This window comes from Sphaerodactylus townsendi, linkage group LG11 (assembly GCF_021028975.2).
Source record: "Sphaerodactylus townsendi isolate TG3544 linkage group LG11, MPM_Stown_v2.3, whole genome shotgun sequence".
Lineage (NCBI taxonomy): Eukaryota > Metazoa > Chordata > Lepidosauria > Squamata > Sphaerodactylidae > Sphaerodactylus > Sphaerodactylus townsendi.
Genome location: NC_059435.1, coordinates 23,648,386 through 23,667,109, shown reverse-complemented (window position 1 = coordinate 23,667,109; position 18,724 = coordinate 23,648,386). Strand labels below are relative to the sequence as shown.

The 18,724-nt window shown below is 40.5% G+C and overlaps 1 protein-coding gene across 2 annotated transcripts in view; it reads left to right on the top strand.

Annotated features, from left to right (window-relative positions):
- Positions 1-18,724, top strand: part of ITGA9 (integrin subunit alpha 9) — a 246,500-nt gene that overhangs the window by 214,399 nt on the left and 13,377 nt on the right. For both annotated transcript variants that reach the window (XM_048511594.1, XM_048511595.1), the window contains exons 24-27: positions 1,588-1,713; positions 2,412-2,531; positions 3,999-4,100; positions 14,059-14,178. In XM_048511594.1, the coding sequence (XP_048367551.1) occupies positions 1,588-1,713; positions 2,412-2,531; positions 3,999-4,100; positions 14,059-14,178 (468 nt within the window). The remainder of the gene's footprint in view (positions 1-1,587; positions 1,714-2,411; positions 2,532-3,998; positions 4,101-14,058; positions 14,179-18,724) is intronic.

Sequence of the window (18,724 nt, the reverse complement as noted above, 5' to 3'; positions counted from 1 at the left end):
TGTACATTTCTAGTCCACTGTAAATATGATCAGCAACTATAGTTTGCCTTTTTCATTCCTCAGGACAATGCCATTCAGTAAACCATGGATTCTTATGAACAGTGTCCCTACTGCTGGCAGACTCTTTGCTTAGATTCTTTCATCTATTTCTGTATTTCTGTTTCCATGAAGCTTCATCCTGAAGCAGCTTGGGCTGAGAGCTTCTAATCCTAGATGAAGGATGGCCACCCACACTCTTACACATTCCAACAATGCCAACTGTGAGACATTAAAAATGGTTTTACAAATTTATATCCCAGTGTTAAGTCAGTTCCTTAAATGCCAGTGCCATGGATTTTTATATAACTTAACTCCATCTGATGTATTAATGGTTGAGATGTCTGGCTGCAGTTATAAGCAGAAATGAATTCAACAGGTAGGGTACAGTGTAGCAATAACAAATTAGAAAATGACCCTATCCCTATGGCAGTGAATCATAAACAACTAGAGTAAAGTGCAAAGTGCTATTTTAAATAAGTGCTCAGTGAAAAGTGCACTGTCCACAAACAACACAAATTACAAATATACAAAGTCATACATTAGAAAACTAGTTATCACACAAGTAACAAATAATTCTGTTCACTTCTTAATCTTGAGTGCTAAGATGGTTCCTATGTAGATGTATGTTAATGAATCCAAAAGCAAGTCCTTATGGATTCTCCCAGAAATCTCTTGGTGTGTTGGCAAGTGGTTCAATTTCACATTAAAGAACCCCTGGTTGAAGCACATGGAGAAGGACAAAATGTGTTTTAATTCAGTTATACAGCACTCCAAGGAATTACTCATGACCAATCAAAGGTATTAGCAATTCTCTGTCAGTTGGCACCCTTGGGATTCTCGTACAGCCAATAGAACACCTTCCATGGTAATCAAGTATTTCACTATGTCTTCCTCGGTAATATAACATATCTGCCAGCATTACTTATTGTGGGGTAGTATAATAGGTATCATCCTGCATGCTCCCCCTGCAGCTGGAAAAAGAGTCAAAATTGTTAATTTTGCCTCTTGTTGGTTTGTATCACCTTGTAACACAACTACAATTGAAAACAAGTGATAAGTGGTGTACACCATAATCGATGTAATAAACACATAAATCACCATGACAGGCATATCCTAATAAAGATACACTAATGGTTCACTTGGACAAAATGGTCTTAAAGGAACTCCTAAAACAACACAACAGTGTTGACTTGCTCCATAATAGGGACCCCTCTGTCCTATGTTGTGTCCATCATCTCTCAGCAAGGCTGATGCTTGGAGTAGGCCATATTTGACGATGATCTGCATGAGAACATATTTCCTGAAAGTCTACCCTGCCCCGGACTTAAGCTATGCATGGTTTTAATTTCAGGCATTTTGAATTCTACTTGAAAATAGTGTGGGAGTGTTTCAGCAGGAGACATGTTTTTTTTACTGCGTAGAAAAGACATGCAAGTTGATTTTGTCTCTTTGGCCATATGGGGGAAGTATGTCTTGGGGGACATGTGCAGAATATAAAAGTATCACCAAGATGATGAGTTTGTGTCATAGTCTTTCTTCTGCCTTCAGGTTGCCCAGGACAAAGGAAACTGCTCGTTTCAGAGAAACCCAACCCCATGTGTCATTCCTCAAGAAAAGGAGAACATTTTCCATACAATATTTGCCTTTTTTACAAAGTCTGGGAGAAAAGTACTGGTAAGAAATCCCACGTGCTGTTTTAGCAATCCAGAGCTTTGAATACACATCAGATCAGCATTTAGATTGGGAGTATGAATTTGATATGGACAGACAAGCTTCAAATTACATAAATGAATAGCTGACTGTTACCAGGTCCCTCTGTCCCAGTCAGTGTTGTTTACTCTGACTGGCAGTGACTCTCTAGGATCTCAGGAAGAGATCTCAGTACTTGCTGAGCAAGATCCTTTCTCCGCCCAGTACAGCAATTATTACACCCTTTCAGAATGTATTTATTTCAACCAATATTTATTTAACCATCTTGTTTCAGAATTCTTCTTTAAGAAACAATGTATGTGTAGTCTAATCATCTTGGGATCATCTTGGGGTTGATTTCAGTGGAACATGTGCAGAGGTCTAAAGTCTGAAGGGATTTGGAGTTATTCAAATTCATCCCCATATATAGAACCAGCGCAAGACATCTGCACTGGTTAGAATTCCTCTTTACATGAAACAGATCTAAGGCTATATAGACTATCATAAGTTTGTTTTCCTGAAAATTTTCTGTAGGTAATGGTATCCCTAAGTGAAGTACAAGAGTTAAGAAATCATAGCTGATGTTATCCAGTTTAATTCCAAATGCTAAGCAGCATTTCTTTTCTTTTTTGAATGTATTACTTTGTGTATCAGTTTCACAACTCTCTACTTGTCTCCCTTAGGACTGTGAAAGACCGGGCAGGTCTTGCTTAATCGTTCATTGTAATTTAACCTCACTAGCCAAAGCCGAATCACGCAGTATAGATGTATACATGCTATTGAACACTGAGATATTAAAAAAGGTGAGCATTATTGCTTGAATAACGGTTGTAAAGTTTCTGTACAGAATCTAGCACGCAGTGGAGATTAAAAATCATTTAGCCATGCTTCTGTTCGGAAAGATCTTAGAGATAGAAGTTTTCAACAGAAGAGATTTCAGACTGGAAGACTTCATTTTTTTCCTATTTTTCAAACATTTCATTCTGCACAGTGTTAAAACAACAACAATAGCCCACAAGCATGCTTTTAAGCATGCAAGATAGCTCAACTGATGTGAGCGAGGAACAAATTCACACAACTGTTAGATGCACTTAATACGCCCAGCGCTTCATTGCCAAGGACTTGTTTACTGTTCAGTGTAGCAGTGTCATCATCCCATACTGCTACAGACTTGATGCCCACCAATAGTTACTGTGCCCCATCAGGAGATTACTTGCATCCTAGGGCACTCTGCCAGTATGCCAATATGTAGGTTCATGCTGCAAGAACCCCTGCATTTTACTGCCCAGGATAAGATGGGGATAGATACTGAAAAATGTGGACATTTTGCCTCCAACTTAAAAGTTGTGCTCTCAGTTTTCACTTGCTCCTGCAGCATCAGCTAGAAATTGCATGTTTAGGATGTTGTGGCTCTCTGATCTGGCTCCAGCAAAGGGCACATGATCCAATGGTCCTTTACATGAACAAACATACTTTATAGGCAACTGGCTGGACCATTTATGTTTAAACTCTTCGAAAATTCAAGAAGGATTCACTTGTGCAAGAGAAAAATATAAATATTTGGGCTTTTTACAGTGTGTCGTGTCTGGTTTTATTTTAATAATAAAGTTATTGTATCGTGCTGTATACAAGTCCATTTCAAAAACAGTGTCTAAAGATCTGTTCCTAATTATCTGGAAATGATATAGGTTAAGATTTCTTTTGTTGATGGTAGTATTTGGTATGTTACTTTCTCCTAATAGGACAGTGGATCTAGACAAAAGAATTTCTCATCCAAATGAAACCCAAGCTTGAAAGCAAAAACAGTTCCCCCATAAGTGCCCATGCAGTGTAATGGTTTGTGCCAGTCTATGACCAGGGATACATGGGCTGCAGTCTCTTGCTGAACAGTTAAGTTTATTGGGTGACTGTGGACCAGTTACACTTCTTTTGCTTTTTGAGGATACATTCAATCAATCAATATTTTATTTCGGTCAAAGACCAGAAAATATCAGATATAAAATATAAAATCCAGATAGTACATTTCCAGACTGAGGATACATTTATCCTTATCTCCTTGGAGAAAAACTGGGGATCAGTGCAGTAGATAGTCCTGCAACATATCGTATTTTAACAGCAGGGGGTTGGCTTTATACCTGGAGCATCTTTTCATTTTCTTGGCATCTTATATGAGACCTGAACCAGAAATTAAAACCCTTGAACAGTCTGTTCAGAACCTTCTGTGACTTTTTACCCTTGTTTCTCAACCTTCTTTGTTCTTGAATCCTCAGGACAGCTCATCGGTCATCCAGTTTGTAACAAGAGCGAAGGTGAGGGTGGACACGACCATCCGAGTGGTAGAAGTGCCCAATGGTAATTCAGAAAATGCAACGGTACGGCAGAAGCTTGTGTCAGTGGTGGGTGTGTCACTCATCTGGAATGCGTTAGAGGGCCTTGCGCTGAGCTAGGAATTTGTGGCCAGGCTTAAGCTTCGTTGACACAAACGAAGGAGCGTGCCTTTCTTTGAATACGCTGGCGGCACTGCTGCATCACAAATCCTCCTGTGGTTTTGCTTGCTGTGATAAGCCGTGTCTCTGTGGCAAAGGCTGTTTTGCGGAATACTTGAAGGCACACTGTGAGGCAGGCAGGCTGGTGTGTAAATGCCTTGGGTATGCCTTTTCTCTAAGACAGAAGTAAGTTTTCCCCCCCTGTGAAGCTGAAACCTGCTTTAATTGAAGACAGGTTTTTGGATAACTGGAGAGTTATCCTTTTCAGGAAGATCAACCCATATGGGAGATTGTGGAACACTTAATAGTAAAGTTAATTAAATACAAGGGCCAAAAGGCCTAGTCAAGAGGACACAGTATTCTGTGTGAAAGGCACCATTTCTCTTTCATGTCCTCTGTTGGATTCACCAGAAAACATTTGATTTACTGCACTTGTTCTGCAAATGGAGTGCCCCCATTTTTAGTGGTTAGAAGGATTAGTTGACCTTGGGGGGGGCGGGGAGGGTTGACCTTAGGAATTTGAGCTGGCCTAATAAGTATTTCTTTCTAATATTGGCAAGGGTGATGACTCTATTATTGCGTTCTCCAGCCAGGTTATCAGCAAAGCAGTTGGTCTTCTTGAACATGTTGGAAAGAGTTATATTTTCACTGATAAATGCTACTGACTTAGAAAAACCCCCAGATCTGATCATTTTTGTTATTGAAACAGTCCATTTCCACACACCCTAGTTCAGTGCTGTTGGGAAACAGGTTTTTTTTGCCTGCTTCCTCATAGCACTTGGTGGATTTGTGCACCTCCTGGGGTTTCTTTGGATTTTCTTCGATCTGTCTCAAACCTGCTTTGCTGTGATGTTTTGGAAAGGATTGCAGTAAAACTGAGAAGGTGGGAAACCAGATTTTCAACCTACATGTTAGGCATTTTCCTTGACCTTGTCCTCATGGCTAACATTTCTTCCCCCACCCCCACCCCGCCACAACCAGGGAGGGCTTTAGGGCATTTTTAAAAAATATTATCAATTTTATGTTATTATATTGATGTACCATTCTAACAGTAAGCACAATAGGTTCTGAGCATGCTAAACTTTCATTTTAAAAATCTCTTCTCTGTTGCAGAGATGTAAGGAGGATAGTGTATCACTCCAACAGAAGTAGATAGAGGCCTTTTTTAAAAAAAAAAAAAAGCTGGGAATTCACAGAAAATGCCAGAATATGTCGGAATAATAATGTAAAAGTGATGGCACGTATTTTTAATGGAAAGATCCCCGTGGTCCAGGGGAGGAGGGATGACCATTGCTGGGGAACTAGGGCAAGGAAACTGTGGCAAATTCTGCCACATGGAAGCCCATTTGCTTCTGCAATGTATTGGCAGTAATACTAGCACTGGGGAAGCCACATACTAGCACTGGGGAAGCCATGTGGAAACTTCAATACAGTGGTGTAACTGCCATGGGAACATATGGGGCAAATGCCCCAGGTGCCCCATGGGAGTCACCCCCCCCCACATTTCTGGGAAGGAGGCGGGGTGTAGCTGGGTCTCAGTGTGACGTGCGCACGCCACCTGGGCCAAGCCCGGGACAAGGCCCGCACCCATCAGCCAGCGGCCAACAATGGGCGTGCTCTCTGACTCTCTGGAGAGCATGCCCACGGCTGGAGGCTGGCCAACGGGTGCAGGCCTCATCTCGGGCAGTGCACGCATGTCGCGCCAAGGCTCACCCACTTCTGGGAAGGAGGAAGTGGCTGGGCCTCGGCAGCCTTCCAGTAAGTAAAGGCAATTTGAGGGTTGTAAGTGGGGCATGGGGTGTGTGGGGATGGCCTGTGAAAAATGGATCCTGGCCATGATTGCTTTCCAGATCGTGCATTTATAAAAGTTTATTTTATTTATTTGGATATTTATGCTCCACTTTTCTGCCCAGCAGAGATTCAAAGCAGCCTGGACCATAGTTCTCCCCTCTTCCATTTTATTCTCATACCAACAGCCCTTTGAGGGAGATTATGATTAGAGAGAATGACTGACCAAGGTCTCCCAGCAAGATCCATGAAGAGTGGAGCTTCAAAATTGAATCTTCCTGATCTTTTGGGCTATCTTATTTCAATGAGGTTTTTTTTCATACCACCCCAACAAAAACAACCCTCTTACCCAAACTTGCAGCATTGTTTTTTTCTCTTTATCTTATCATGGTGGCTGCCTAAATGTTAACATAGGGTTCTAGAAAGTGCAAATTAGCCTAAAATCTAACACAGCTTTAGTGCCAGGTTTCTAGCCATCATCATGCCTATAAAAGATTCTTAGGAGTAATATGAATCTATTCTGTTTCATTTGAACATCTGGAACTAAAAGATACTTACATTATTTTCTTAATGCCAAATAGAAGTACTCATTTTATTATGGGAATATTAATTAAAATTCCTTGCTTCTGACAATTACAGTCCTGTTTCTTTCTTGGCACTGCTTGAATAATGTAATTTTTTTCATGGAGACACCCCAGCCTTACCCACACTACATTTTGAATGCACAATAGAACCTGGTGCAGATAAGTGCTGACATCGCCTGCAGCCACACTGGGTTCTGCTATTCCTTCAGTAACTTTCTTCCTGCACAGTGCTACAGCCATGGCTCCCTCATCTCTATTACTCCTCCTGATGTGCTCTAGTCACTGCACACACACACTCCCTCTCTTCGGTGGTGCTCAGTGGTGGGAGTTCGAGCACTCTCAGTGAGCTTCTGTTGAGTTAGCACCTTGAGTTGAGTGTGGAAGTGGACTGTCAGCTACTTCATTGCAATGATCAAACCAGAATTACTTTGATCTAGAATTCAACCTTGAGTCAGTGCAGAATTCTGGGTTTCTCCATTTATTTATTGGATTCTCTTGAATCATGATCTGCCAGATAGATGGCAATCTGTCAATATGTGTTATAACATCAATTTTGTTGCAGTAGAAGGTTTTATATCTCTTCACTATAATGGGTACAGTTTAAAATATGAGGAAATATTCCACTTATTATTGAATGCTTTAAAACGACCTTTCCCTTCTCAAATTGGACTTTTTCCTGCAATATTGTTGTTACAGACCTTATTTTGCATTGAAAAGGAAATATAAGCTCTAATCAAAGGGTAGCCCCTGTGGCTCTTGGGAATCTCTAGTTAAAAAGAAGCATGTTGGACATAATTTTATTTTGGAATATCAGTCTGTAATCTCATTCTTAATATGACTGTTAGTTTTAAAATCTCCCTTTATGCAATTACCATATGTCTCTTGGCTTCTTCAATCTAGTATGCTTGGAGTTGGGTCATATTCAGGCAAAAAAATGTAAGACATGTGGTTTGGCTCACAGTATTCATTTTTTCTCCCCCTAGTGGAATGCAGTATAGAAACATACATATTGCTAACCACAGTTATTCATGCATAACACATTTTTTGGTCCACTCTCCTCGTTCCCCTTCCTGTATAGGCCTTACCCTCCCTCAATAATTTTCTTTTGTTTCTCAGTACTTTATCATATTTCTTGATATTTATCATATCAGTACTTTATCATATTTCTCAAAAGAGGATGACAACCTTTCTCTTTGAGCTGCTGTGCATTGACATGAAACAGCTGACAAATTTCTTTTTGCCAAAAACTGTTTGCTTTCAGATGATTGCTCAGATTAATTGCCTAAAGTCCACTGTCACTGACTATGATCTCCAAAAGACTTATGGAGTGTATGAGAGCAATTTTGGTGGTCCCGGGTAGTTATTTTGTTTTCCTCCAAAAACTGTAGTTGAACCTGCTAGGCTGTCTCCGCACAGCCACGGTGGAGGCTTGGGGACTGTTCGCACCATAACGTGCGAGCAGCCCCAACTTTCTCCCCAGCCAGAGAGGCGGCTCCACATGGAGCTGCTTCTCCTTCAGTCCCCTCTACTCCCCTCTTCTTCCAGCGTCGCTCTGGAGGGCTGGAGGGACATGCCCATGCTACCCTCTGACCTCCAGGGGTTGGAGGGCAGCATGGGCGTGTCCTTCCAGCCCTCCAGAGCGATGCTGGAAGAAGAGGGGAGGGGAGGGGAAAAGTGGCGTCTTCCCGCCGGTGCAATTCGCACCGCACCGGCTTGATGGTGCCACTTTAAAAAGCGGCACCTCCGTGCCACTTGGGGGGGAGCCAGGATGGCGCTGCTGCATCACATCTGCTGTGTGAACAGCACCCCAGGGACCAGTTTTTTCTCATCCCTCAGGTCCTGTTTTTTGGCTGTGCAGAAACGGCTCTAGTGTGCCTAAGCTTACTACATATGTAAAGGAACACAATTTAATTATTATTCCTTCGGCTGTAGAAACATAATTTGCCTTCTACAGGTGGCAAGACAACCTATTGTCATTTTTATTACCCCAGAAACTAAGACCAAAGTGGCCTTTTCTTGTCCAAGAGTTGATTTGTAATGTATGTATCTGTTAGGAGGTCTTCTGAGTGGGACCATCGTGTACTTATTGACTAGGGTTGCCCGCTCTAGGTTGGAAAATTTGGGTGGAACCTAGAGCGGGTGGGTTTTGAGGAGGAGAATGAACCTCAACAGGGCAAAACACCATAAAGTCCACCCTATAAAGCAGTCATTTTCTCTAGGGAAATTGAGGCTTGTCATCTGGAGATCAATTGCAATTCTGGGAAATATCCAGGCCGCACCTGGAGGTTGGCAATCCTGACACTTACAGGGAATGTCTTGCTAAACTTGCCTCCTGAATGTGAAAAAAATCATTATTGAACATAGTGCTGTAATTCCCCCAAAATGGCTGTTCAGTGTTGCGTGAGGTTATAAAAACCCCTATAATAAATCTGTGATAAAAGCCATTTAGTATGTGGTAAGAAATGTTAAAAGCTAAATAAAGCTGGAACTGGATCCACTTTTGGACTCCTTGGGCAAATGTTCAAAGCCTGAAAAAAAGTCTACCTCGCTCTGTTTTGTTTTGTTATATAAGCATTTTATTTTATTTAGCCCTGTAGACCTTTTGTAACCCATTTTTCCTTTCTCCTGTATAAACATAATGTATGTTTTCCTGCTGGATATTTGTTAGATCTAAGTCAGCATTAAATATATGCTGGGTTTTGGCAGCCCTAAAAGAGATATTGCTGTTAATTGAGCCAAGAAAAGGAAGATCCAGATTTGTTCTTGAACAGCTTATTCGATACAACCAAGATGTAAGAACTTCAAAAGTATGGGGTCTGCTTGGCACATTTCTGCTTCTTCACTATTTTTGCTAAAACCTAGGAAAGTTGACTGACTGACTTCCAGTCCAACATACCTTGCAGAAGAGAATACTGTGTTTGAGGCAGTTTTCGCCTTACTCTACTGTATCTGCTAAACCAGGACTCTCTAACTTTTTTGAGTGTGTAAGCAGCTGTGGAATTCTACAAAGACTGGTGAGCACAATCACCAAATGGCTGCCATGGGAGGCAGAGCCAAGCATCCAATGGCAGGAAGTGAGGTTATGCATGAATCTAATAGTAACTCTTCCATATTTCAGCCATAAGCAAATGGGGACAGGTGGAAGAGCAGAAGAAATTTGTTTTGTGAGTGGAACTCCATTCAGAGTTTTCTGAATCCAAACCACAATCAAGTACAGACATTGACTGCCATCCGCAGGTCAAATCCATATATAGTTTGCCTCTTCTATGTGCTGTCAAGCCGCTTCTGACCTATGGCAACCTTATGAATTAATGACCTCCAAATGTCCTATCGCTAACAGCCTTGCTCATGTATTGCAAACAGAGGTCCATGGCTTCTTGACTAGGCCATATGATCTCATGTTGGGTCTTCCTCTTTTCCTGCTATCTTCAATTTTTATTAACATTCTTCTCTTTTCCAGAGACGCTTGTCTTCTCGTAGAGTGACTAAAGTTCAGTAGCTGAAGCTTAATCATTTTAGCTTTTAGAGAGAGTTCAGGCTTGATTTGTTGTAGAACCCATTTATGTGTCTTTTTGGTGGTCCGTGGTATCCATAAAACTCTCCTCCAACACTGAATTTCAAAGGAACCAGCTTTCTTCCTGTCATTTTTCTTCATTGTCCAACTTCAGACCCATATGTAATATGAACTATCTTGAGCTTGGTCGCCAATAGTACCTCCTTACACTTAGAAATCTTTTCTAGCTTCTTCACGATTGCCTTTCCCAACCTTAATCTCCTGTTGGTTTCTTGGTTAGAGTTTCCCTTGATGATGGTTGATGATGGATCTAAGCAATTGAAAATCTTAAGCAACTTCAATTTGTTAAGTTTCAATCTTAAAGTTGTGCAATTCTCACTAGTCATTACTTTTGTCTTTTTAAAACATTTTTCATTAACAACACATTCTTTAAAAAGTATGAGATAACATGGAACAAGAATAACAGCTCAATCTAGAGTGCTTTGGCAGCTGGGTGGATCCAGGCAGCACGGGAAGGCAGCAGAAAGAAGAAAGTCCTCATCTACCGGAGAATCCCCCATAACACAAAACGGACTTACACACCCTTTGGAGTGGCATAAGTTTGACTCCTGCACCGGTGATGTTCCCAGGTCACAAATCTGGTGGAACTAAAGTTGACTCTGCCTCCAGGAACGACTCTAGACTGCCTCCAGTTGCACCAGCAGCCACATTTAGGCTGGTGCAGCTCTGGGGCTGGAGCCTGCTTCCTGTTTGCCCTCCCCACCGGCATAAGTGCTACTTACACCATGGCTGGCCCCATGAGCCGATTTGCCCCTCCCCCCTGAATTGGGTTGTGTGAATAATAAGGACAAAGAATGGCTCTAAACTTGATTACAATTCTGAAAACTTAAAAAGCCAACATAATTATATAAATGATATTCTAATATTTCCAATATTAGAATTATATAAATTATATTCTATTAAAACATAAGATGATCGGCAGAAAGATAATAGTAGCAATTAACATATAATTACCATAATTGCCATTATTATTTTCTAATTTCCCATTCCATTTTAAAATCTTTTTTCCCCAACACAAATGTTTCGTTACTGAACATAAGCAAACTATTTATTGTTTATTGTTCAAACTTACACCTCAACAACATACATCTCCTTCCATTATTGCTTTTTTGTTCTAGAATAATATGAGAAATACATTTTCCATTTATCTTAGAGTTCTTGGTTAGGTCTCCTATTCATAGTAACTCCTTAGTTTGGCCATTGTCTGTTCTCTTGATTTATATTCCCAGTTCTCTAAACTAGGGGATTCTTCTACCTTCCATTTTATTGCAAGTACCAGTCTAGCAGCTGACTTTTATCTTCTTGATATCCAGCTATAATCCTGCATTGGCATTTTCTGCTTTAACTTGCTGCTGCTTTACCATCCTAGAAGTGGAATTTGGAATCACAGGGCCAATCTAAAGCATTGAAAAATATTATTATTATTATTATTATTATTATTATTATTATTATTATTATTATTATTATTATTATTATTATTATTATTATTAATTCAATTTCTATACCGCCCGATCCCCAAAGGGCTCCGGGCGGTGAACAACATAATATATACACAATAAACAGGAGCAAATCCGGTATAATACAAACATAGGCTCCGTCAATAAAACATCTTAAAATACATAAAAACAGCGGCTAACAATTAGCAAATTAAACAATATAGTGTAGATCTCCTAGGTTTAGACTACTTCAGAAAGCCAATGAGAGAGGCATCTGGTTGAATTCTCACTCATGTCAAAAGCTTCTTGCTTGTGGAAAGTTAGAATGTCAGGGAAGAAGAGTACTTACTTTGCCTTCTACAAGACGTTCTGGTTTGCTATACGCTTGGGGGCTTATGTTGTATTGTTGATCCTAAGGAATGAATTGTTCTGAGAATGAAATCAGCATGAAAAGACCATCGTCTCATGCATATGGCCAAAGATAAGTAGGTTACACATACACACAGTTTCAAAAGAAAATGCAAAAGGCTGTCTGGTGAGGCAGCTGCCTACGATAGCAATTTTATAGATGTTTGAACTTTCATAGAAACAGCAGTGCCAAGGGCTGTCCTTTCCTAGTTTGCTGCTCTCCCGCAGTGGGCAGAGAAAGAGCAAACGGCCCAATGCCTGCAGCAAGGAAGCAGATTGACAAAAAAAGGCATGTTGCCCTGAAACCAGATGAGAGGAATGGATGGGAGAGCAGCAGCACCTGGTGGCAATAAGGAAATGCCATCTTAACCTTTTTCCTGGCTCTTTTGGTGCCTTTGTCTCAGGATGCATTTTCTTTGCATTGCTTTCATCCTCCACATGTTCCTTATTTACAAAAGTAACCCCTTCTGTACTCCTCCCTCCAATATTGTATATTCTATACTTTTCTTCCACCTCTTTATTTTCAAACAACTGTTCTATTTTTTTTAACAATCTGCTCTCCTAGATAATAGTTAGTAAATCTTTCATCCGCCGTTTTTTCAATTCAAGTGCTTACAAAAACAAGGTGTTAACTCTTGACAGGATAATATGCTTCTGCTTCATATGTACAAGGACTTGTCCTTTATGACCTTGTCCTCTACGGCATTCAAAACTGTCTTCTGTTTTTATATATGATTATTTGAATCATCCCAAAGGGAAATTTTTTCCCACCTGAAACTTGTAGCCATTTGAGCTCCTAACAGTTTTCTCACCAAGGTCAGCCATGCATCATGTCCTATTCTTGTCCTTCAAAAGGGGTGTTAATTGAAATAGAGAACTTTTTATTGCAGAAAAAGGGATGAAATGTATGATTTCTCTTTGTTTAGATTCCTTGCCTGCAAATCTCCAGCAAGTAATTAATAAAATGGAAAATCTCTTCATTTCCCACTGATTATTTGTTGAAATATTAATGTGCACAAAATTGTAAAGGTTGAAAAGGGTTAATTTGTTCTGCCTTCTGTTATCCCATATCCAAATTATTACCACCTTATCTATATCTTGATAAACCTTCTCAGCCTGGTGGAACTTTATGTATAGAGAGGGGACGCCTAATGAAATTTTGGCTTTTTCCTTGGTTCCATCCTTGTGCCTACCATTTGGGATTTCTGCATAATAATAAGCAAACACAATTCAGTAGTGAGCCATGTCTTGTCTTCACAAACTAACCATACAGTTGAGCCGTGGTTCTGCATTATGTTTGAATTGAGCTATTGACTTTCAGAGCACCAGGGGAGAATGCAAGCGTGGATCTTATTTGCAAAGCACAGGATTGTGGGTCAAATCCAGATAAAATTTTCTACTAACAGAAATGTCTGTTCAGTCTCCTTTTTTTCCACTGCAGACCATTTTCATGTTGTTCATCGAGGTTCCCAGTCCTCCAGGAGCAATATTTCATGGAGATCAGTGAGGTGCAGTGGGAACGGACAGGCAGGTTCCATTCAGCTGATGGGAAAGCTAGTCAGAATCCATCCCCATCATTTGACAATTGTATCTGAACCACTGGAAAGATTTAATCATGGACAGCCAATTGTCTGGCCTTTTCAAATGGATTTTCATTGTGCTGTTTGAACAACCTGCTACATAATGTCCTGCAAATCTGACTTGAAGAAGTATGGTATTTCCCAGTCAGCTGCTGTGACTTTTTTGGTAGTCAGTACTGAAGCAATCTGTACGTCTGGGAGAAAATTGTAGTTGGATAGAGTTTCCAATGATAAACAATATCATTTTGTCAGTACTTATATATGATTCTTTTTTTAAAAAAAAACCCTTTTAATAACCCCCTTGAGAAAAATGGTTTGTCAGCAGATGCATACTGTTGTTGATGTTTGGAACTCTGTAGGACCCTAGAAATATGAACAGGGCAAAGCAGTCTAATATGTCTGTCATGTATCTGTTGACTGATGAAAGCAACTTGTATAAATGATATTTTTTTCCCTTACTAATTTTCTTTGTAGGTGGTCTTTGAGGCCTTGCATAATCTGGAGCCTCGTGGTTATGTGGTCGGATGGATTATCGCTATCAGTTTGCTGGTGGGAATTCTCATTTTCCTGTTGTTGGCTGTGCTGCTATGGAAGGTAAGCTATCTGTCAGACACAACACAGACAGAAGGATTAGCCATAGCCTTGACATAAAATGCACACACATCCTCTATGTCAGTTTCTGGTTAGCATCCATAAAATGCATGAGTAAATAGTCTTCTACACTGAGTTGATTTAAGTATATATATATGTGTATATATATATATATATATTTTAAAACACTATTTTGGTATTCGTTTCCCTCACTGGGAAAAGGGAAGGTTCAAAATAAGAATATGTGCCAGAAATCTATACCCGGAGGCCACTGAGTATAGTGCCCACTTGCTGGTTGTCCATGTGATTTGTTCCATTAAATGTTAGAAATCCCTTGTGTGGTTTGCTCCTAATCCTGTATCTTCAAACAGTGAAAGAAATGATATTGTGCAAGCAGAAATATAATGCAGTGAGAACAAGGTAAAAACATACAGCCACAGATAATACATACTATCAGTAAAGCCCAGTTGCTTTTGTTTTTACTGAAATGTCTTCCTGAATCATTTTGTTAGAATGCAACTTGATTCCTTTATAAAAATGGTCTCCTGAGCAGTCCTGTTTTACATATTTTGCAGAGAGCCAGGAGTGTTGGAGCCTTTGTGACCTCAGACAGGCCATTGTATAGGGTAGAGTCCCAAAGCACCTTCCATTACCAGACAAAGACAAAGACAGAAAATCTCCATAATAGAAATATGAGAGATGGGAATGGGAGGCTTCTGCCTACAGAGCAGTTCTTCTGCTCTCTCCTTTTTGATCTTCCTGCCAGCTTAGTGCTGCAACCTTAGTGCCCCTGGACCATGGGGCTCTGGGCTTACCTTTCTGCTGTGACCTGCATTGTCCGTCTTGTAGTCTGAGACATGGCTACGCCCCCCCCCCTGCTGCTGACATGCCGTGCCTCAGGTATCAGCTAGCCAGACCTTTTTCTCCTCAACCTGGGCCTTATATCCTCCCCCCAAGTGCTCCCCATCCGCAACTTCCACCCCAAACTCCACCCCAGGGTCATACTCTTCATCCCAGGTGTCTTTAAGACCTCAACCAGTTGCTTTTCCCTTGCTGTGGCTCCTGCAGGTGGCTTGTCTTAAGGAGGATTGTGTGGACAGGCCTTCTCTGCCTTCTGTCCTGCTGCTGTGGCTTCATGCCAGCCACAGCTTGCCAGATGTCCTGGGCCCATGCTGCCGAGGGGCATCCTGTGCTTGACCTGACCCTTCCTCCTGTAGATCTTCCTGGCCTTCAAGGGGGCTGGCGCATTCCTCTGTTCTCTCCCTACCACCTCTGTGGCTGCCCCTGTGACCATGGCAGGTCAATTCTCTGAGGGAGGGTGGAAGTCCAGAGACCACATCTCCAAACAAGTTGAAGGTCAAGAGCTGTTCAGGTGGCATCTCTGAGCATGCTGAGGCCTTAAATATCTGTGGACCAGCGGGAGAACAAAATCAGTTTGATGCTAGCTGATACTCGCCCATTTTGTACTCTGCCAGTGCACACTACAGCTTCCGGAAAGCTACTTGTTCAATTACCACAAAGGGAACAGGGGCATTTGTACTCCTTGAGGTTTCAAGAAGAATCTCCAAGAGGATTCTTCAGGAAGCATTTAAACAATTCTCACATTAAAACTGAAATTTTGTTCATTTATGCGAGATATTTGTATTCCATCTTTCCTCAATGCCCAAGCCAGCTTATAAAAGATGCTGTTTAAAATTTAGTGGAAACAAACAAAACAACGTACATTAAGTTAAAACTGCAACTCCTGCAACATATATCACCACCAACTGTTAATCATAAACTTTTGACACTTCCTGCTTCCAGTGGCACCTTGAAATAATTCCACTTTGCACCTTTGAAGGAAAAGAGAATGTGTGGGAGCTTTCTGTACTGAACCTGGCAAGCTGTGGTTGTATGATGAGGGGGCGGGGCGGGGGGGGGGGAGAGAGAAAGACAGGAGAGATCCAGAGGTGTGCAACTGATGTATAGGAAGCATTTACTTAGTCATCAAAACATATTTCAGTTCTAGTATTGTATATGTTTTGATTTCATAACTTATGATACTAAAACCCTTTCTCATACCTTGTTGAACTTTGGCAAAGGTGAGGGACAAAATTCCAGGAAGTATGATCATAATTGAGTAAAAAAAAGAAGTTACTGCTAGAAGTGCTAGAACCAGTGAAAATTGAAAATGAATTAATAGGGGGAAAATCACATTTTAGAACTTTTTTTCAAAAGGCTCGCCTATCTTACATAGGAAAATACTCTGTTTCTTCAGCATAAACATGAAATACATAAAATTACCCATAAATGAGCCAGTATGAACACAATCGATTTTACTGTATGTTCAACATTCTGACAGATTCTTTAAACAACCAATTGATTATGTACAATTGCTGTTTTGTATAAATAGGAATTTTCCCCCATCCCTCATATTATTTTAATTTGTCTTTCCCAAGTAAGTGGACTTTGTTGGTGGTCTGTGTATATATGGCTTGCAAAAGGCAATACATTCTCCACAACTTGTGTGGGTAAACAGTCTAACCGATTGAAAGTCTAGCCTGGGACTCTGTATACATCAGTAACCAGTTAGACATTCTAGCTTTTATCTTGGCACCATTATAAACACATTTAATCCACTGGCAAGCAAAAAGTCCTTTTGTGGTACCAGCAAACCTTTAAAAATAACTAGTATTCTTAAGAACCTAAGCCAAGACACACTATATATGTCAACTTTAAAATTGCAGATAAGTACACACCATTACAAAATTCTCAGACTTATAAACTAAAACAGCAGATGTAACTTTAACATAAATCATTGTTCCATTGGTCCAAATTTCTGAGAATATGGAGGTATTAATTCCTTGATCTCCATTTAATACTGACTCAACCAAGCAGACAACAATTGCTTGTGCTAATAAATACGGGAATGTTGACATCTTGCTGCTTTAAAAAAAAGTTTTGAGGGGCAGGCAAAATGAACCATAATTCAGTTGCATGGCTCTTTTATGGACTTCAGTAGTAATATTTAAAGGCTGAATGTAGAGTTTTTAATGCAATATCAGCAACTTTCTTTACAAAAAAATTGCATCCTTTGGGTAAGGAAGGCAGGAAGAAGCAACATAGTCCATACATCACTCATCCAACAATGACACAGTATTTAACTACTACCAAGGTCCATCTGGGACTTGTGAAATACGAATACACTTGTATACTGTTAAGATACATCTTGTGATCAATATTCTGCTGCTTCTTTTTGTAGAGAAAAAATTGGTCTGAGGCATCTCACGTTGCTTAATATCTTGCAACGATGCAGAGCTGCATAGGCTACTTCATTACAATTTTGCAATCTAAAGAGGGCAGTAATCAATTCAAAGCTACGTATATTTAAGGCCCAATGGTGTCAGTGGTGGGATTAAGCAAGTAGTTAGTGGTTTCCTCCAAGTGGGACTCTAAAGTGCTACATTACACTGGCTTTTGATTACTGCTTGGGGCATTTGGTTGCACAATAGAGCCACTGCAAATAGACCCCAAAGTGTCCTCCTTCCTGTGGAAGAATTTTGCAGTCTGAATGAAAAGCTCATCTTTGGTTCCAAGCAATGGGCTCATCACAGCTTTGAAAATTAAAGGGACTTTTTTCCATGCATTGCCTTCCCCATAACCTTTCCTGAGTTGTTTCTGTTGGCAGTTTAATGGATATTTAAGCCTTTGGTTGTCTCTTCTTGTTGGGGTGATTAATTACTGTTTTGTTCCAGCTGTCAGTTTTTGGGATTTTTAAAGACATATATATGGAAGGATATGTTAAAAACAGAAACTGCATTTAGGATTGTTGGCTTTTGTTTAAGAGCTGTTAAGAGCCCTTTCCTCTCAATTTAATTTCTAAATTGCCTTTTGCAGTGCTTCAAATATAATTTAAAAAATGTCCACCTCTAAAAATGTCAATTCAGAAAATTGCAGTAGATGGCAGTGTAGCTCTGCTGAAGATAAGAAATGCATTGCACTGATTTTGGCTTTGCATTATAATTATTCTGACTGATAGTTCAGGATGTCACGACTATTCATGACTCTCATGTAATCAAGAGCAAAAGTTGCTCTCTGTACATGTCAGTCAATGTCCTGAACAGAGCAACAGGCCTCCAGGCAGCAAACCATTCTGTTAACCGTGAACTATTCAGAGCCGTTATCGAAAAATTCTCTTCCCCAAACAGTTACCGGTAACACCCTGGGAAAAAAATTAACTAGTGATTTGGAGTAGGAGCCGTAGCACTGCTAAGAGAGTGAAGCTAATAGTGCTGTATATTTCTGCCTCCCCCTCCTGCTACAGTCAACCAAGTTCATCCCTCTACACAGTGATGGGATTCAAATAAGTTAACAACCGGTTCGGGTGGGGAGATTCAAATAATTTAACAACTGGTTGTTTACAAGCACCATTTTAACAACCGGTTCTGCCGAAGTGGTGCGAACCTACGGAATCCCAGCACTGCTTCTACACCTCAAAGTGGCCAAGGGATCCTCAGGAACAGCGTGTAGGTTAAAGTATGGGGGCATCTGTGGTAGGAGTGGTAGGTGA